The sequence below is a fragment of the Cricetulus griseus genome, chromosome 3 (genome assembly GCF_003668045.3).
Source record: "Cricetulus griseus strain 17A/GY chromosome 3, alternate assembly CriGri-PICRH-1.0, whole genome shotgun sequence".
NCBI lineage: Eukaryota > Metazoa > Chordata > Mammalia > Rodentia > Cricetidae > Cricetulus > Cricetulus griseus.
The window spans coordinates 268,883,856-268,904,429 of record NC_048596.1 but is presented as its reverse complement, the minus strand read 5'-3'; the positions used below and the strand labels follow the sequence as shown (position 1 = coordinate 268,904,429).

Genomic DNA, 20,574 nt, shown 5'->3' with positions numbered 1-20,574 from the left:
ATATAATAGTTACACTGTGGGCATATTCCCCACATCCTCCTCTCTTTCGAGGTCCCTTCTCTTCCCAGTGGTTCCCTTTGTTCTCCTAGGCAGCTTCACTTCTCCTCTTGTGTCTCCTGTATGTACATGGTTTTATGCGTCTGCATGAATCTGAGCACCCACAGATGAAAGCAAACCTGTAATACTGTCTTTCTGTGAAGATGTAATTTTCTTCTATGACTTCCAATTACATCAGTTTTCTACAAATAACACATCTTCATCCTTCCTTATGGCTTAAAGAAAAATCCTCTCATGTTTCTTTGGTTTGACTCAGACCACAAGCACATCCTCTGCAAAGGCTTGCCACCAGTTGCACTGTGCTGGGGCTAGCCAGTGCTAGCCAGTGCTAGCCAGTGCTAGTCAGCACCCTGTCACCGCAGCCTGAGTGTGGCTCTCGCCCTCTGTCTGTCCTCAGAAGGCATGGTTCTCTTCCCTCGATACAGAAAGACACTGCACTCTTCAGGAACAGCAGATGTGTCCCTCTTGGGCCCGACTCCCTCAGCCATTACCCACTGGGGCTGTTGTGATGTCACTGTGGCCCTGGGTTGCTACAGGAGTGGCCCTGCAGACACACTGCACTTTCTAGGCAGCAACCTCTGAGACAAGGTTTCTTTGTATAGCCCAGGCTTTGCTGGAACATGCTGTGTAGAGGACGCTGGCCTTGAACATGGAGATCCAGCCGCCTCTGCCTCCCAAGTGCTGGGATATTAAAGGTGTGTGCCACCACTGCCCAGCAACCTCTGACCTTCTTAATATCAAAAGCTCCCTCTGGTGTGTGTCTCCAGGTTGCCTGAAGCATGGATTAGCCCATGAGACCTGATCTGAGTACCCCTGAATGGCCTTTCCCCCACCTTGGAGGCTGCCATTTTGTCTTCCCTTTGCATGATCAGCCAATAGTGGAGCAATGGATGCAGATGACTCGCATGACCCGGTGAGAGTGAGCCATGCTCAGAAGAGCATGTGAGATCCGGTCTTAAATGACCGAGGGATATGGCACCTTGGTAAAAACATCCTAGTGACATGGAACGTATAATAAGGTCTCTGCCCAGGCTTCTGTCCCAGTCCTAGAGGCACCATAGCTAACAGCCTTTGACTTACTTGAGTGTCTTTAACTTATTGCTTCTAGCTATTTGGCATCAGTAATAGTGTGGCAGGCCCTGGGTTCTATAGCTAGCGAAACACGTGTGCATGCACACACACACACACACACACACACACACACACACACACACACACACACACACACACGGGGAAAACAACTATAGCCTATGCACAGTGTCGTCTCCCCCTCCATGTGTGTGTTAGTTTTGTTATTTACAACTTGGGCATTGCACTTTGAGGTATATGCTGCTGTTGGTTGATGATGAATACTATAAAATAACTTAGATTTTAATGGTGCTCTGAGACTGCTCTCAAGCCACTAACTAGACCCATGGGAAGGGAATTGGAGACAGAATATTGTGGGGACTCTGAGCCAGCCCAGGATCCATCATCCTCTCACCTGCCTCATCAGTGACCAGAAAGGTCAAGTCAGCTGCCTTCCTTTTGTGTGTGTTTGCAATATGTGTGGCTTCTGTGCGCGTGTCTGCATGCAGGCGCATATGCCCTTGTAGAGGCTGGAGGATGTTGCGTGTCCTGCTTTATCATTCTCCTACTTACTCACTTGGGGTAGGATCTCTCACTGACCCTGGAGTTAGGCTGGCGGACAAACAAGCTTTTCCGTCCTCCTATAGCACTGTGTCTAGGGGTCCTGGATGCATACAACCATACCTGCCCTTTTACATAGGTTCTGGGGATTGGAACTCATGCTTGTACAACAAGCTCCTTTGCCTGTTGAGCTGGTTCCCCAACCCTGACGTATCCATTTCTGTTTGCAGTAGCTCAGTTCATCTAGAGGTCATGGGAAGTCGCCTTTGAGTTCCTGCATGTGGGAAAATGAGTCTTGTGAGCCTGGATAGGTGTGCATTTGGCTGGGTATAGAATTCCTAGTCGGCACTTTGAGGATGCTGCTGCCCTCCCCACAACCAGTAATGCTGATTCCATCCACCACCGCCGCCGCCACCTGGGCCATTTCTTTGCAGATAGGAAATTTTTCAGGCCTCAAGATTCTGAGGTTTCACTGGGACAGGTCTGGAGGATGGGCCAGTTTTCATTTACTGACCTGACCTCAGTAGGCCCTTTTATCCTAAATCATTCTCCTTTTAATTCAGGGAAATGCTATTCCTCTGAATACATTTCATGCTGTCTCCTCTTAGTGCCACAGTTACATAGTTGTCTTCCAGATAGTTCTTTCCTATCTTTTAATATTTCTCATTTTTTTTCCTTTTAGACTTACCTTTCTCATTTGGTCTTTGAATAGTTTTAGCTTTTTATATTTTAGTTACATTTTAAGAATTGAAGTATAATTTATAAACAGTGAAATATGCACTTTAAAATTTCAAGTTGGTAGCTGCAGAGACGGCTCAGTTGTTTAATCACTGTCTGTGAAAGCATTATAACAAGAGTTTACAACTGTTGTATAGTGAGTAGGTAAACAGGGTGAATGGAACAGCCTGCTTTTAATCCCGTTACTTGTGAAGGAGAGACAGAGAATCCCTGGAACAAACTGCTTAGCTAGACTAGGCAAATCAGTGGGCTCTGGGTTTCAGAGTGAGACCCTGTCTCAGAGGAACCAAGACCAGATAGGTATGGCAGCTCACCCCTTCAATCCCAGTGCTCACAGAGACCCAGGCATGCAGATCTCTGTGAGTTTGAAGCCAGTCAGGGCTACAAAGAGAGACCTTGTCTCACCCCCCCCCCCACACACACACAAAAAGCTCTGGCTTTCATATACTTGTGCACCTAAGCACTCGTATGCGCACACACAACACAAACATGAGTTGGGCTGTAGCTGAGTGGTAGGGCATTTGAGTAGCAAGAACAGGCTTACTACTTGGGGATGATTCCATCCCCAGTTCTTCCCAAACTAACAAAAAACCGTCCTTCACCTCCCCGCAAAACCACCCACCAAGTTCTCAGCTCCAGACCCTGGCCACTGCAGAGGTAGCTTTTGCTCTGAAGGCGACCCCATTGTTATTAGTTTATCTAATACCAGTTCCCTATCAAATGGGTTCCCACTAGAAGCTTATGTCTGGCTTCTTTAGTTTGGAGTGATGCTTTTGAGACTCACACAGAATTTTTTTTTTGAAGGTCTCCATTTTTTTTTTTTTAATTCTTTATGTACAAAGACTAGCATGATCTGTTTCACTGGATAGACAGTCTTGAATAATCCATTCAAGGTTGCTTAGTCCAACTTGATGAAGCCTATGTCCTTCGTGTATTGACGGAAGCACTGACAGCACATGTTCAGCCCGTATTTTCGAATCAGACCGTGGCGGTTAGAGCAAGAGCGAGAGCCCTGGCCGAACTTCTGAGGGTGACTCCAGTAGAGCTGCTGGTGACCCATCTTGCCTTCAGCTGGCCAGAGAGCCAGAATGGTTTTTCCATCCAGGTTTTTTTCTTTCTAGATGTTGAGGTGTATACTGGTTTTGTGGGAGTGCCACCAAAGTGTTTCTATTCACCTGCTGGGATCCTTCTGCTAAGCTTGGTGGGGCTATTGCAGAGCAGCCCCTGTGCCCATCTTTTGAGGACTTGTGTTTCTTTTCTCTCTGTGGACCTTCTGTAGGAGGAGAGTGAGGGGACCCAGAGCTAGTATGAAGCTGCTGAGGGATTGGCCATTTCTGTAGGTTATTTGGTGAAGCATCTGTCTGTCTGCATCAGTTATAGAAGTTCTGTCTACATTCAAGGGCCAAGTCCTTTGTCAGATGTGTGAATCAGGGAAACTTTGCTTTCATTATCATAGATAAACAGTGATTTTAATAAGTAGAACATGTTACCATTTTATTATCTAGATTAGAGATTAACGTTTTTTTGTACTTCCTGTTTCATTGGATTAGGGGATATTTTCTATGTTAAATAAGGTCAACCCGGCTTTCAAAATTTGTAAGAGCTCTTTTCTGGAGAGTTTCTTTTAAAATAGAAGTTTGCTTTTGTATGTGCCGATGCACTATTTGGGTCTTCATGGGGAGAACATTAATTAGATGTTTTTGAAGTCTCTGAATGATTGTATTTCTGGTACTGGCTGCACTGGTGATTTCTCTTGGCTGTTTGGCTTTGTTGATGATGGCAACTGTCTAATCTCACGATGAGCAGAGGGTTAGGTGAAGGTCTGTGCCATGGGGCAGGGATCTGGCCTAATGGGTACAGCTGTCATGGGGGGAATAATTTCTTAACACAGTGACTCTTGTCATGACCCTATGGACTGCTGCTTCTATTGGCCTCTGGCTTGACATTGTGTGGGACCTTCCAAAAGGATCTTGGGAATCTTTGCTTATATTTCCTTTCAGCTCTGATTTCTCCCCGGTCTATCTCAAACCACCTGCTTCCTGTCTCCTGGAATTCCTCCAAGTTTCTGTGTTCTGTGTTTAGTTGTGTTAACAGTTTCCTTTGGAAATATAAACACCCCTCTTCTCATACTCATGTGTTTCTGGGGTGTGTGGCTGGGGAGGCGGGGTTAGAAGGTGACTTTGGGCATCACTTGGGTGGAGCTCAGGTCTTACTGTGCTTACAGATTGAAGAGAGACCACCCTGAGGCCATGGCTGGTGGCATCTAATGAGATGAGCTTGGAAGCACAGATTAGCACTTGGGGACATGTGAGCTCTTCAGGGTGAGAATCCATTGATGGATTTGTGAAAGGGAAGGACCAGAGTCTAGGTAGGCAGCAGGGGTTAATGAGGCTAAGGCAGAGGGCAGAGCTCATACACCTGTTGAAAAGTTTCAAGATAGCAATGAGGTGGTTTTTCTTCTGTTTGTTTACCTTTAATTTGAGACAGGCTCTCATGTAGCTCAGGCTAAGCTCTAACTTGATACACAGCTGAAGATAAAAACCTTGAACTTCTGATCCTCCTGCCTCTACCTACCAAGTACTGTGTAGGCCACTTACTGTGTAGGCCACCAGGCCTTGTTGGTTGAGTGCTGGGAGTTGAACTAGAGGGCTTTGGGCATGGTGGGCAAGCACTCTGTGTGTACATGGAGCTACATCCCTAGGCCTACAGTGATGTGTTTACTGCTCTGTTGTAAACTTTGGGACAGCAGATTAGCTCTGATGTCTTGGCCGGGCACTGTGGCCCAAGGCCAGGTGAAGCATGTTTCTTCCTGCTCCAACAGCCGGGCTGCCTGCTCTCAGGATTGGCTTTGCCAAGTCGGTCTTCCATCATCTCAGTGCTGGTCTCTGGCATGTGTCATCTCCCCTCCACTGAGGTCTCCAGAGTCTTGAGCACCTCCCGCTACTGACATTTCATCCCTTTAACACGTTCTCTGAGAGAGAGTGATCACTGGAGAGAGCAGAGGCCTAGAGGTGTTTGCAAGGAAAAAGTGCAAAATCTTGGCAGCCTGGGGCGTGAGCTGCTTCTGGCTTCCTGGAGCAATTTCTAACAAAGGGGCCCCAGGCAGGGGCTGCATCTGGGTTGTGGGGCCGAGGGGCCTAGCTGTGGTGTGCCACTGGTCACTATGGGTAGAAAGGAAGGGTGGATTCTGCTACATGACACTGCTGAGGCTCCTGCTGCCCCCTGCACCTGCTGTACTCTCCTGGAAGAAGGGAGAGCAGCAGATAAAGCCAGAGCACCACCCACCCAGTGCATCTGTCTTTGGCTCTAGGACCGGAAGCTCACCAAGCTTGAAAGGCAGCGGTTCAAAGAGGAGGCGGAGATGCTGAAAGGCCTGCAGCACCCCAACATTGTGCGCTTCTATGACTTCTGGGAGTCTAGCGCCAAGGGAAAGCGATGTATCGTGCTAGTAACAGAGCTGATGACCTCGGGGACACTGAAGACGTAAGTGCTGCACACATGTGGGCTGGGGTAGCCTTGGGTGTGGGGCTGTGACAGCTAGAGTAACAGATACTGGGATGCTTGGGCTAATCTGGCTGGTGTGTATGATCCAGTGCCCATTCAGATGTTGCTTTTGAGTGATATTCTTTCTCTAGGCCATGGGAACCCATTCTCCAAGTGAGAAGAATCAAACCTAGTCGTCTTCCTGGCATTTGGCTCCCTCTGGCTTCTTGTGACAAATGAGACTGGGTCTCATGACCACACGAGTGTTCCCACTCTCCCTTCCTGTGTGGGACACTGAAGGCTGTTTACTTCCCAATGACATGGCTCCTTTGTCTGCTCTGTCTGGGACCTTATTTCTGGCCAATGTCTGTTTGCCTAGAGGCCAGCCTGGCACATTCTAGTATTCTGGAAGCATAATGCAGACATTAAGGGCCAAACAGAACACAGCAAGGGGTTGGGAGCTGGGAAGCCAGGGCAGTTTGCCACTCTTCCCTGAGGTCTGTACTATGGGGGTGAGGTGATGTCCCTTCTGGGTGGCCATAGCTTGGGTTCCTCTGAATCATTTTAACCCTGAGGCCATAAGTAGGACCTTGATGCCCGTCCTCTGCTTCTGGGTAGCTTCACTCTCATGTGAAGATTCAGTGAGAGAAATCCTAGTTCCCATCCTCACCTGTCACTTCCTCCTGGGTGAAGCCAGGTTCATCACACAGGTAGCTTGTTGCACGGATACCCTGGCCTTCTTGACCTTTTACTGTAGGTATTCCTCTGTCACTCACACTCTAGTCTGGGACCCTGCTCCATTTTGGTGGGTTTTTTGTTTGTTTGTTTTGTTTTTTTATCACATCCAGGAAATTAAAGCTGTGCTAGGCATGAGTTTGGTAGCAAGGTCTCCAATGCAAAGAGCCAGTGGAGAGCTGGGGTCTTGGCTCACCTGCCTGCTCCAGGCCTGATACCCTGGGTAGGGGAAGAGCTGTGAGCATCTTCTCTTCCACTTTGCTGCCTGTCCCATGTAGCTGCCAGAGGCATGTGGCTGGACTTTGCCAGACGGGGGCTTCCCACAGGCAGTGGCAGGTGAGCTGCTTGGTGAGCTCTGCCCTTCCCCCAGGTACCTGAAGCGTTTCAAGGTGATGAAGCCCAAGGTACTGCGAAGCTGGTGCCGGCAGATCCTGAAGGGCCTGCTGTTCCTGCATACGAGGACACCCCCCATCATTCACCGAGACCTCAAGTGTGACAACATCTTCATCACTGGACCCACCGGCTCTGTGAAGATTGGTGACTTAGGCCTGGCCACCCTTAAAAGAGCATCATTTGCCAAAAGTGTGATAGGTGAGCCTGTTTCTTCTCCCTAGGCCCATAGGGGAACCACATGGCATTCAAGGAGCCACTGATACCTGGTTTTGCTCAGACCTGGTGCAGACAGGGTATCCAAGCAGTCCCTGGACTCTGGTGACTCAGCCAGAGGACCTGCCTAGTGGGCAACACACTTACAGCTTGCCTGGAGATACTGGCTTTGTTTCCCACTGAGACCTCTTCTGTCAGACTTAGGGGTGGGGTGGTCTCTGCATCAGATCCCTGGCTGTATTAGGTACCACCTATGATTATCTACCAACAGTGGTGGGCTAGATGCCAACTTCAGAGCTGTGGTGGACACCACAGCTGCTCAGGAGGAGGAAGTAGTATTGCCACAGAGGAATAACACTGCTTGTGGCAGGTGGTATTGGACCTGTTCCCAGCAGTTAGGGGGAGGAGTACCCCAAGGCTGTGGGACACGAAGAAATGACAACTTGGAGTGTCTGGTCAGAAAGGTAGATCAGAGGCCCAGCATGGTGTCTACATGGTGTTGGAAGGTGGTGCTGGGGGTTTGGGTCCTTTCTTGTCCTCAGGCCTTGGCTCCAGGCCTCTCCTCCTCTGAGAGACATTCCTGGTCAACTTTTAGGGCATGTTGCTCTGGGTCCTAGGGATAATAGCCTGCAGCTGTGTGTAAGGATAAGGGGCTCTGGATCCCGTGTGCCCAACTTTGAAGTGACTAGCATAGCACTAAGTGTCTACCAGATACTGGGAAGGGTTGTGTGGGCTTTGGAAAGAAATGTAGAGGGGTTGTAGTAACGATTGCTTTGGGGCTCATGCCTATCTTGAAATCAGGTATGCCCCTCCATCGAGGCTGATTACACACATGGACAGGACAAGGAGTAGTTGGCCTCAAGTCCCCAGGAATTGTTTGGGCAACAAAGGTAGCTTGTTTGATGATCTTGGAGAGCTGCTTTATTTGCAGTAGTGTCTTTGGAACTGATCTCTGGTCTCCTTATGGTAGAATTAGAGTGGTGGAAAGCTGGACTAAGTCTCTGTTTCCTATCTGTGAAAATAGGTGGGACTAGGCTTGGAAGATAGCCCAACTAGCAAGAGCACTTGCAGCATAACCATAAGGTCCCAAGTTCAAATCCCCAGGACCTAGACTAAAAAAGCCAAGCACTGGGGCTAGAGAGATGGCTCAGCAGTTTAAAAGCATGGATTGATCTTCTAGAGGACCCAAGTTTAGTTTCCAGCACCCACATCAGGTGGCTCACAATCGTCTGTAACTACAGCTCCAGAGGATTTGGTTTGTTAATGTGTACACACACTCGAGCGCGCACGCACGCACGCACGCGCGCACACACACACACACACACACACACACACACACACACACACACACACACTCACCTCCACATAAAAAAGAAGAGAAATGGATGAGGGCTTAGGGCTGTGGGGTGTTGTACCCTGGCTCTGACCTCTGGGATGTTTATGGCCAGGTTTTGTTTTGCATGCCTTAGACCCTGACAGGTGACAGGAGGGCCCCTCAGAGTCACCCATCTCAAAAATAAATGTTCAGAGCAAGATTCATTCCACTTAAGGAACCTGAGTCTCCGTGTCCCACAGCTGTGAGCTCTTTGTCTGTTTGGAAACAAGGCCTCCCGTTTCTGGCCTGGGTGATAAGAGTGAGTTGAAAGGAAGGCCAGGTGTTTCTGGCAGGCCCAAGAAGTCACCGAACCCTCATGAGTACCCAGCTCTGTGGGATGTCCCTTGAGACCTTGGCTTTTGCTTAGTGAAGCCCAAGAAGTTAAATCAGAAAGATCAGGAGTTTGTTCGTGGGGTGGGGGAAGTGAGGCTCATTTAGGGGGATTCCCATGGGCACTGGCTGGAGACTGTTCCCCACAAGTGCCAGCATCTGGGGAGGCTGAGGCCAGGTGGGGGCTCCCCCAGGCTTGTTACTCTGGTATCCCCAGGTCCTGCAAATAGAGCTTCTCCTTGGGCCTGTTAGTAGAAGGAGATGAATGCTGGCACTCAGATCCCTTTCTCCTCTTATGTGGTCTAGCATGCCACCCATAGGATGGCCACATTTAGGGAAAGCCTTCTTAACTCAATTCAGAAACCCCCTCACAGACATGCCGAGTTTGTCTCTTAGGTATGTGTATGTGTGTGTCACCCTGGAGCCATTGGTATTGTGGGTCTGTTTCTGCTGTAACCTTCAGTGTTTCTCCTTGCAGGCCCTTGGTTTTTCCCTTGAACGTTCATGTTAGGGTCAGGGGCTTCCTACTGTTCCAAGAGTGCTGTATATGCCTGTAGGGCAGCCCTATCCCTAAGTCCAGGTGTCATCCTCAGCTTAGGACTGTGCTATTACCTCAAGCCAGGATTGTCTTTATTTTTTTAAATACATGTTTTAAAAAGCAAGACATGGTTACACGTGCATCTGTAGACCCAGCACTGCAGGCTGCATGGGCCTCACACCCTCAGTGCATTTCTTGCTGCTTTGGTGGGGCTGGAATCCCCATGCCCTCTTTGGACGGTCTGAGAATGAAGCAAATACCGTACTGCATGAGTTGCAGCCAAGGTGGAGCCCTGGGGCTGTAGAGGTGTCTGACCCAAGCGGCCTCCTTGGAAGTTGTAGGGAGCAGGGACTGACCGAGACCTTGCTTTACCTGTCTATGAAAGAGTGGAGTCAGGTGAAGGCCTATGTGTTCCATCCTGGTGACCAGGGCTCTGACCTCTGTAGGGACCACACCCTGGTCCTGGTGATGGGCAGTTTCCAAGCAGGTTTTGTAAACTTGCCCTTGAAGAGTGAAATGGGAAAGAGGCCAGATTGAACTGAGGGTAGCTCAAAGAGCTACTGGTTGGTCCTGGATGGCCTTGGCATCCAGGTAGAGAGTAGGAGGGAGAGCCTGGCTGTTGGGTACCATGTGGATGGAACACTAAGTACTTAGGAGTTCCAGGTAGTGTAGGGTCCACCTAGGACATGGAAGATGGATTCTGCCTGCCCAGTGAGGAGATGGGCCAATTGTTAATTTGTTCTTGTTATAACAAAAATCAAGAAGATAAGGGAAATCTAGGAGATAGAGCTTTTGAGTCCCATGAAGGAAATAATTTGTCTCTCATTACAGACTCTAGGTGCAATTCTCATGGGCAATAGGGTTATTATAGTGTTAAGCTGGAGCAGGAACCTACCTACTCCACTACTGCCAGACTTCAGCACACATTCTCCTGTTCATTATGGGGCAGAAATGCCTTGTAACCACAGCTGAAGTTACTTCTCCATTAGAAAGGAGAAGGTGGCCAGGGGCTGTACCCGCAGAGGTGTTGCCTGACTCTGGTATGAGGAGCTTGGCGAGCAATGGTGTAAGGAAAGTTCCCTAGCACCTGGCAAAACAGCTGGGCCTGGGCTGGGGGTGGGGGACTGCCACTTTTACTCTCACACAGACTCATCTGCAGGGACCTGGGGATGCCTGGCAGATGTGCAAGGCTGCCTTGGGCCCAGGGTAAGGTCCTCTGCAGCTGACGGCTGAACGTGGGACAGCCACCCAGACAATTGCATGTGCATATGTGCATGATCATGTGTACATGTTATTTCTAGAATTCAGATTTAATTAGTAAGATGGAAAGGAAAAATGAGGCAAGTGCACTTATGTTTAGGAATCATTAGGCCTCCTATCCTGGATCAGAGCTAGTTCCAACTCAACCCATTTCCCAGAGCCAGGTTGTCTGGGATACTTCTTGCAGAGCAGGGTCCTTGGTTTTTGCCAGTCCCTACAGAGTCCAAGTTTAAGTATACTGCTGTCTGTTCACTCTAATGCCATGTGGCCAGCTGGTGGGTAGAGTCTCTGCTAGAAGAGTGGGGGTTCCTGCAAGGGCTAAGCTCAAAGTCCTGGGAGCCTGGCTTTTGTCACAGTCCTGTCTAGGGCCCTGGACACACCCCTGGAGTCTCTTTGTTGGCCCCTCTAGCAGGAAAAGGCTTTGTGGTTTCCCTTGTTATCACAGGACAACTTGTCCCACACAGTCCCTGGCAGAGGCATCATGAGGTGGCATTATAGGCAATAGAAGTGGCCCTGGGGAGGGAACCCTTCCTTCCTGAAACTTGGGGTTTCCGGCCAAGTCAGCTGCCCCATTCACTGTGCTCCAGCTGCCACCATGGTGGACCCTCCTGAGTGGCCACTGTGCTCTAGGCCCATGTAACCCTTCAGGATGTACTGGGGTTTCAGGGACATATGAAGGGGTGGGGTGGGAAGGGCCTGGACTCCCTTCTGCTTGTAGGCTGTCCTGCCTGGGACCTCTCTGTCATGCATTCTGTGGTCTAAGAAGCACACTCACTACTCTATGACAAGGGATGGGATGAAACCTAAAAATATTAAAAATCAGAAGTGGCAGAGAATTTCAAGAGCACAAAAGGATGGAAGTTCTCAGCACCAGGTCTCTTCCTGTTGCTGTCATTTTTGATGGACTTTTTCTACAGTTCTGTGTTCTTTTATATAAATCCAAACATGTATTTTTATATTTCTTCAGTTTTTTTTGGTTAGACTTACAATGTATATCAAACTGAAATAATAGGCAAGAGACCCCAATGGGGCTGCTTAGAGGTTAAAGCGTTTGCCACATAAGCTTGAGGACTGGAGTTCAGGCCCCCAGCACTTACCTGAAACTAAGCTAGAATGACAGCCAGGTAGTGTGGCAGCCTGCCTGTAGTCGTATTAGTTATGAGGCAGAGATGGAGTCCTCAGAGCAAGCAGGCTAGCTAGACTAGCTGAATTTTAATAAAAAGTCGGTCTATTTATTTATTCATTTATTTGATTTATTTATTGGTTTTGAAGCAAAACTTTGGTTACTTTCTGTCTCTGGCTAGCTAGCCTAGCTTACTCAGCTCCAGAGGAGTGAGAGACCCTGACTCACAGGAAAAGGAGAAAAACAGATGCAGGAGATGGCACTGAGGAATGACTCCATGAGGTCATCCTCTGGGTTCCACATGCATGTTCATGCACATAGGGGCCACGGCAAGCGTTGTTTTACTTCTGTTGTGTTTGGAGTGTTACAAGCAGTCCTTATCTTTTTTTTTTTTTTTTTTTTTTTTTTTTTTTTTTTTTGGTTTTTTGAGACAGGGTTTTTCTATAGCTTTGGAGCGTATCCTGGCACTCACTCTGGAGACCAGGCTGGCCTCAAACTCCCAGAGATCTGCCTGTCTCTGCCTCCCAAGCGCTGGGATTAAAGGCATGTGCCACCAACACCCGGCTGCACTCCTTATCTTTTAGCATGTTTTGACCATCACAAGCAGTCCTTTACTTACTATCTCTGTGGGATGTGTCAAGTGGATGCCATTTGTTCACCATCCCCCAAAAGTGATAGTTGCATGTCACAATCATTGTTAGTTAAACCCAAAAGACCTAGTCATTCTGGGGACACTCTGGGCCTTCTTGGGATTTTGCAGTTAGAGACAGCTCTGGGGTAACCAAAGGTCTATGCCATCTCTGGGGAGACTTGAGAACTGGCTGTCGCTGACCTGTTTTCAGAGGTACAGTATCCACACAGGAGCCAGGGTGTGTTCAGGTAATAGGTATGCCCACCAGAACACTGTGTTTCCAACCCTGTGGGTTAAAATGGCACTGAAAACTGGTGTCTAGCCCTGGAGCCATACAGTGAAGTTTTGGACACTTGAGTTTGTAGGGCACAGCTGCTTGAATCCTGGGGTCTGCTGCCCTTACTGGCATCCTGAATGGGGCATGGAACAGCTGTGGAGGAGGCTGGGAGCATCTCTGGGGCCAAAGGGCCACGATCAGTAATTGCTGTGCCTGCTGCTCCTGGTGCAGGTACCCCTGAGTTCATGGCGCCTGAAATGTACGAGGAGCACTACGATGAGTCCGTTGACGTCTACGCCTTCGGAATGTGCATGCTGGAGATGGCCACCTCAGAGTACCCCTATTCGGAGTGCCAGAATGCTGCCCAGATCTATCGCAAGGTCACCTGTGTGAGTCCACTCAGCCACCTTGTTAGTAAGGACACAGCCTTGCTTAGTCCTTTGGACAGTTGTGTAAGAAAAGGAGTGAGCATGGACACCTTACAGTGGGGACCCTGAGGCTTGCCTGGGTGAGAAGTCCAGCCCTGGGGGCTGTTACCTGCATGGAACCAGGAGACCCAGGAAGAAGGAAACCGAGGCTTGGGAGACTGTACCTCTGCTGAGGTCCCCTTTTCAGGAAGTGCGCCCAGGCTGGCTCTGAGGGAGCCCCATCTTCTTTATCTTAGAGTCCCAGTTTGTTTTCCTTTTTGCCAGGCCATCATCTTAGCCAAGCACGTCTCTGGGCAGCTGTCAGTACTGGGCAGCCTGGGAACCTCAATCCCTATTTTGCTGTCACTGTGATTTTTGAGTTGATTTGAAAGCTTCAGCTGTGCAAACAGATTGGGCTGTCCTTTCTCGCTCTGTGGTGGCCCCTGTGTTGGTGGAACAAACACAGCTTCTGAGGTGGAGCAGCTGGGCCAGGCTCTTCTGTGCTGGTTCTCATGATGTGTCATCTTTGCTGTCAAGGAGAGGCCAACAGGTCCTCGGGGTGTTCTCTGACCTTGGTTGTTGTGATCCCCAGAGTCCTTCGTGCATCCTCCTTGGGCAGCCCAGTGGGACCTTGGGCTTTGTCTGTTCGTCTCTATCCAGGTGCCTGTGTGGCAGAGGTTACCTCTGCAGGTGTGTGTGGAGCCACACATGGCCCAGGCACTCACCCAGCTCCACCCTGGGCCCATCCACCCCGACGAGCCCTCTTGCAGGTGGAGTGCTGCTCTTGTCTTTTGCTATTAGGTCCTTGGTCCTCTCCTGTGTGCACTGTAGATAGGTGGTGACAGGCAAGAGTTCCTGGCTGGTGCCCTGGCCCAGAAGCCCACACAGGTGTAAAGTTACTTCAGGGAGTCAGGGGCTATCTGCCAAGCAGGTTGTTGAAGGCCTGAGAGATCTTAATGGTATCGGTGTGGCATATGGGAAAGGAACCTTGGGCCTTAGGCTTGTCCTGTACATGATAAGGAGTGTTTGTAATCTGGGCTGGGGACAGAATGGGCATCTTAGGTAGAAGACTGGACATGCCCCTCATTCTGGTGCAGACAGCACAAGGCTGGACCTTCTGGGGTTCTTTACTCTTGTCTGCCTCAAGTGGGGCTTTAAGAGCCAGGCTCAGCAGGTGGATTTCTCTTCTTTCTTCCCTCATCCCATTCTTCCTTCCCTTCTTCTTTTCCTTCTTTACGCTTTCGGGCCTCCAAATAAAACAAAAAACGGCAGGATTTTAAAGACTGAATCTTGCTGAAGGATGAAGCCTGGGAGGTTTGAAGCCTTCAGGGTATTTTATTTTTTTGTAATTAGTTGCTTCCTTCCCCCTGCAACTGAGCAGATTATAAATGAACCCTGCCAGCTCCTGCTTCTGATATGGGAGATATCTGTGCTCTCTGAGTGGCCAGTGATTCCGTCTCCCTGGCAAGTCTCTTCCTGGCTTATGGCCAGAAGCAGTGACCACAAATAGTGCTCTTGACTATCTGGGGAGGGGGTGGTATAGAGAAGCCCAGATGTGGGTGGAGAGGCCTGACTCTGGGAAGTGTGGAATCTACTGTGGCTGAGGCTTCTTCACCAGGCCGAGGGGCAGCTTGTATGGGAGGCCCTGGGGGCTCTGCTCCAGAGGCTCTGCAGCCAAGCAGAAGAACGGATTTGTGGACACTCACTGCTGCAGCCCAGGCAGAGGCTATGCTGCATGTTTTTGCCAGATGGTGATCCTTATGACAACATGGATGGGGGCCTTGGCCTGACTTTGAGCTGGGGATGCTTTACACACCCAAGATGTCCTCTACTCAGACCTGAGTGGGAGGAGCATTGGCCACTGGCCTTGTGCTGAAGACAAGAGCTTAGATGGTCACAAGGCTTCCTGTCAGTGGTCGGCTTCTTCCCCTTTCTGCTTTCAAGCCTGGGGCTTGAGTGTGATGCATCCACAGGCCTAGAGTTTTCACTCAAGTTGGAAATATCTTGACCATCATTTCTCTAGTATGTTCTCTCTGTCTGTCTGTCTGTCTGCCTGCCTGCCTCTCCCCCCCCCCGTGTGTGTGTGTGTGTGTGTTGTGTGTGTGTGTGTGTGTGTGTGTGTGTGTGTGTGTGTGTGTGTGTGTGTGTGTGCGCCCAGAAGTTATCAAGGTATCTTCCTTACTTGACTCTCCACATTACTTTTGAGACAGGGTCTCTTACTGAATCTAGAGCTGTAGACTGGTTGGCCCATGAGCCCCCAGGATCTGACTGTCTCAATCTCTCCCAGTGCTGGGGTTATAGGCATGTGCCAACAAGCCTGGATTTTACTTGAGTGCCAGACATCTGAACTCAGGTCCATGTGCTTACATAGCAACCATTTACTGCCTAAGCCATCATGTATTTCCAAGTATGTCTTATTTTCCTTCACTGCTCCCCATCCTGTCCTCCTGGAGTCTTGCTTTTATATATATTATGTGCCAACCTGCACCTTGTTAGTGTCACAGATTCTAAAGTGAAGGGAACAGAGCTGTGTGTCCATTTGTCTCTCTGCTCCAAGCCCAACAGTTCTCTTGCCCTGTCTTCTCTTCTGTAAGGTTTCCATCTCTAGTCAGTTCTTTGTATCTATAATTGCTGCTGCTTACCAGAAGTTTTTCCCCACTACTGAACAGCTGCTATGAGTTTTACCCCTGCCCCTTGCCTCCAACCCACAGCACACTCTCATTGCTGTTGACTGGATTTTCTTCCGGGTGAGTTGTGTCTTCTTGCCTTCTAGAATTTCTAGTAGTTTTTGTTGAGTCAACACAGACTGTACCATTACAGCATCCCTTCAGGCTCAGCCTGAAGGCCTTTGGTGTTTCTTCGCCAAGATCTGAGGTGCTGAGGAAGTACTCATCTTGGTTTTAAGGAAAGGCTTGAGGGGATTGTAGATCTGGGCTCTTTATCACTCTTTCCTTTCCAGAACTCTGCCTCATAGCCCCGTCAGCTTCCCTGAACACAGCTCCACCCTCACCCTCATTGAGACCCCAGGCTCTGCTGGGTCCCAGGACTCAGGCTGGGAAGTGCTCTGAGTGGCAAGCTGAGCCATGGGAGACACCGGGGTGTCGATGGTGCCTCTGGCTCTGGGTGGTGCCAGATAACTCTGCTGTGTTCTCAGGGCATCAAGCCGGCCAGCTTCGAGAAGGTGCACGATCCTGAGATCAAGGAGATCATCGGGGAGTGCATCTGCAAGAACAAAGAGGAACGGTGAGTTCCGGCTCCCCGGGCTCGGTGCCCTCCAGCTGATGCTGGTCCAGCTGGCATTTTGGGCGGCATTCTCCATGCAAACTCCCCAGGTCAGGCAGACTGGCTCAAGCTATGTGATACCAGGCTTGTGAATTGCTGCAAGCAGTGCAGTGCTCACATCCTTTCCTGTGTCCTGAGATAGGCTCCTAACCCAGCCTGAAGTGCTGAGGCGCCCAGACCTTTGCTCTGTCCTTTGCTTCTTCTCTAGTTGTCCCCATTTCCAGGCCCTTAAGGAACATCTCCATACCCAGGTTGCTCACGTGCCTCAGCCCTGTCGGCTCTTGTGAACAGCAGGCTGTACATAGGAGCATACTTACCCATCCATCTCTCAGGCCACAGATTTCACCTCGGGACCCTCGAGTTGCTTTACAAAGCCAGTTCCCCTTCAAAACAGGACTGCCTTTCCCAGCTGGACAACCAGGAAGCTCGGGGTGCCTTTTAGCCTTCTTAGTCCTCAAAACAAGCTGGGGTATGCTCACCCATCCAGATGACATTCTCAGGAGTAGACGGGGATGGGCAGCTGGTGTTTGTTGCCATCGACACAATGCCCAGAAGAAGCCAGACTTAGGACAGAGGATGTTTCGTGGTCAGTTACATTTGTGCTAGAGAACACACCAGACCCAGTAGTTAGGACGCGTTTGGGAGGCATGACTTCCTGCAGCTGGAAGTGACCGTAGAGTAACACCCAGCTGCCAGATGACCTGGCCCACAGGTGGAGCCTCCTGTGGCTGGGTTCTGACTCCAAACCCCTAAGTCTAGCCAGTCCTTACTTATCTCTGTCTGTCTGCCTTTATTCTTCCACACTCCTTCCTCCTGAGAGAGGCTCCCCACTAACCTCACTGCTGCAGTGAAGCCCAGGGACCCTAGGTTCTTTGTATGATTGGGATTCTAGTTCCTCTCATTCCCCCTGAGCCAGGAGTCTCTGATGCGGATTGAACATTCACCTGTACCTCAGCAGGGTCTGTTTCTATCTGCCTAGCAGATGGCCTGGTACAGGGTATGATTTCTTTGGGGGAGGTGGGTGTCTTAAAATATTGCAATAAGAAACAGGAGCATATCAGATCATAATTTCTCAGCATCTGCTGGGAATTAAGGAACGCTAGTGTGCACACCTGTGTACTACCCGCTGAGGGTAGAGCCTGCTCAGTGTGCTGGGTGGTGCCCTGATGCTTGTAGATGGATGTGGAAACTCCTTGTCCCTGAGCCCTGCCTGGGAACCACTCTCCCTCCAGGTATGAGATCAAGGACCTGCTGAGCCATGCCTTCTTCGCGGAAGACACAGGCGTCCGAGTGGAACTTGCAGAAGAGGACCATGGCAGAAAATCTACCATAGCCCTGCGGCTTTGGGTGGAAGACCCCAAGAAGCTGAAGGGCAAGCCCAAAGACAATGGAGCCATAGAGTTTACCTTTGACTTGGAGAAAGAGACCCCTGATGAGGTGGCCCAGGAAATGGTAATGTGCACTCAAAGGGGCTCAGACTACCCTTGGGTGGGTTTGGGTTTAAAGAAAAAAAAGTCACAAATCAATTGCTTTTCCAGAAGGGCATGTGCCCCCAGGGAAATGGCCAGCATGCATGGGAGGGCTGGGGCAGTCCTGAGAAAGGGTTCGGGGTCCCTGCTGTGTGGTCAGGTGTGTACAGTGACAGGAGGGCCAAGGACCTCCACTGCACAGGACTAGGAAATGAGACGGGCATCTGAGACATTGCTCAGGGAAGGGATCAAATGAAAGGGGAGAGAGTGAAGGGCCTTGCTTGCCTTAACCAAACTCTTGCCAGTTTGCTCCGGGGCTGTGGCTTTGAACATGTGATTTGTCCCTCCTGCTTTGGAGATGCTCTGTATTGTTTTGGGGGTTCTGGTACATTAACACCTTGAGGGGTGATGGAAGAGCACAGGTGTGTCCCACTGCCTGACTGTGGGTGAGGAGGGGAGACCCCTTTCTGCTTGGGATGTCTTACTGGGCCTCAGGAGGGGACTCTATAGCATGTAGAGCCCACAGTACGTTTAACTTTTGCACAGAGGTCAGTGCAGGATGGAGAAGTAGCCTGGCAGCAGGACCCAGCATCCTTGGTTCCTAGGGAGCTGGGGTGGAAAGGGCGCAGCACTGCTGGGGTAAAGTTGCCCCCTGGTCCTGGTGCCACAGCTGCAGGATGGAGTGCTCCTGGTGAGCCTTCTGAAGTACAGCTGAGGGCAGGGTCTCAGGTCCCGCTTCTAGAGGGAAAAGAGACCTCCAAGGGCTGCTGTTGTGCTAGACAGGGCTGGGTCTTCCCGTGCAGCAGCTGTGTGGTGTAGTACAGGTGAGGATGGATGTGACAAACTATTGCTGAGCTGAAGTCCAGCTGCTTCTCTGGGGAAGGCTGTACCATCATCCCAAGAGGCACAAAGTGGTCACCCATGTGACCAGGCCGACTCACTCTCTTTACAAAGCTTGCCTCCCATCCCATCCCCGCCAGAAGAGCTTCTGCTGTGAACACAACTCATGGGACTCTTTAGCTCCATGCTCTTGGAGGGCCTTACATGGCTCACGGTGGTGGCCAGTAGTAACTATATATGGTACACTGTGTGTTTACAATTCAGTCCTCAAGAGGGACTGCATACATTCAGCTGGTTACCAGCACACGTTACTATTCGTGGATGTTAGCAGCTGTCCCTCCATGCTTTTTATTGAGAACAGTGAGCACCATGTGAGGTGGCGTGCCAGCTGCAGTGTGACAGCTGGAGTTTAGTGTCATCCACTTCCTCAGAGCATACTGTGGACACTGTGCTGGTCAGTTGGTACTGGCCTGGGGAATGACAGATGTGGGAAGGAGGATTGGAGGGAGAGTTTCCTGTGTGTATCAGATCAAGGGATCCTGGGGAAAAACCACACTGTTCTGACCTTGCAAGGAGTGTCTTTTGGGGCCACCAGAGGTAAGGATGGGGATCGTGATTTGTCATTGTGGTTTCAACATGATTGAGTTTTTTCAAGTAAAATAACATTTCTTGCCTTCATAAAAGAGGCCGGGGCTGTGTTACAAATGTGATTCTGACTGCTCTGTCCTGAGCCAGCCAGGGCATGAGGGATTTGGGAGTCTTGATAGGGGCCACAGGATGGCTACGATGTGATAAGGGAATGTTGGGACTCAGTGTGAGTGATTGCAGCATGGGCGGTGCTTCCAGGATAATGATGTCAAGGTCCCCAACAGGTAGATTCTGAGTGTCCAGGCTCCACCCAGACCTTAGCTTCCCGGTCTGTCTTTAGTTCCCTGAAAGACACAGTGTCCTAAACCTAACCCGTACCCTGTGTACCCTTCTTGGGTGCTGCTTAACTGCTTCTGAAGCAGTTGACACCCGCGGCTCTACCCTATCTCTGCTTTTCATAACGCAGAGGGAAGGGCTTCCCACAGGATAGGGCCATTGCGGGTCAGTCACCTCAGCTGGTCCCTGGCATTTGGCTGAACTCCCAGGCTATGTCCCTGCATCAGTTCCAGGGAAGTCCCTGGGCACAGCACTCTCTCCTGAATCTCCCCACCTACACACACACCTTATCTTCTCTCCATTCTGCCTCGAACTGCATTTTCTTTCCATTATAAGGCATGCTATCTATAAGAAGGGCACCCTTGTAGAAAGGACATGACTTGTATCAACTTGAAGAATAATAATAAATGCCAAATGGTGGTGGCACACACCTTTAACTCCAGCACTCAGGAAGCAGAGGCAGGTAGATCTTTGAGTTTGAGGCCAGCCTGGTCTACAGAGTAGGTTCCAGAACAGCTGGGGGCTACACAGAGAAACCCTGTCTGAAAAAAAAAAAAAAACCAAAATGGTATAATAATAATAATAAACCGTGTGTATCTCCACTCTGCCAAGCCTGGTTGCCACATGTGACAAACTGAAAGCTGTACCTTCTCCCTATGAGGGCTGTTTTGTGAACAGCCACACATGGGCCCATCTCATAGCTCTGCCATGCTCTTAGTGGGCCTCAGGGTGGGTCTTTGGCCCCAGGAAGCTTGTAAAGGTATCAGACAGGACTGGTGGCCCGTGTAGCAAAGGACCCGAGTTCCCTGCTGGTGGGTCTCCACAGAGAGCAGCTTATGGTGTGGCTTCACCCAGAGCAGTAATGCCTGA

The 20,574-nt window shown here is 50.0% G+C and overlaps 2 protein-coding genes across 4 annotated transcripts in view; one reads left to right on the top strand and one right to left on the bottom strand.

Moving 5' to 3' along the window:
- Positions 1–20,574, top strand: part of Wnk2 (WNK lysine deficient protein kinase 2) — a 109,210-nt gene that overhangs the window by 34,791 nt on the left and 53,845 nt on the right. For all 3 annotated transcript variants that reach the window (XM_035441537.1, XM_035441536.1, XM_035441535.1), the window contains exons 2-6: positions 5,735–5,907; positions 7,013–7,233; positions 13,014–13,171; positions 16,344–16,432; positions 17,704–17,923. In XM_035441537.1, coding sequence (XP_035297428.1) covers positions 5,735–5,907; positions 7,013–7,233; positions 13,014–13,171; positions 16,344–16,432; positions 17,704–17,923 — 861 coding nt within the window. The remainder of the gene's footprint in view (positions 1–5,734; positions 5,908–7,012; positions 7,234–13,013; positions 13,172–16,343; positions 16,433–17,703; positions 17,924–20,574) is intronic.
- LOC100756842 (40S ribosomal protein S29-like) lies at positions 3,254–3,489 on the bottom strand. Its single transcript, XM_035441538.1, has one exon. It carries the CDS (start codon positions 3,482–3,484, stop codon positions 3,323–3,325), a length of 162 nt encoding a protein of 53 aa, XP_035297429.1. The 5' UTR covers positions 3,485–3,489; the 3' UTR covers positions 3,254–3,322.

Bases quoted from the DNA above. Each gene is read 5' to 3' on its own strand.
- LOC100756842 (XM_035441538.1), bottom strand. From the start codon at position 3,484: ATGGGTCACCAGCAGCTCTACTGGAGTCACCCTCAGAAGTTCGGCCAG.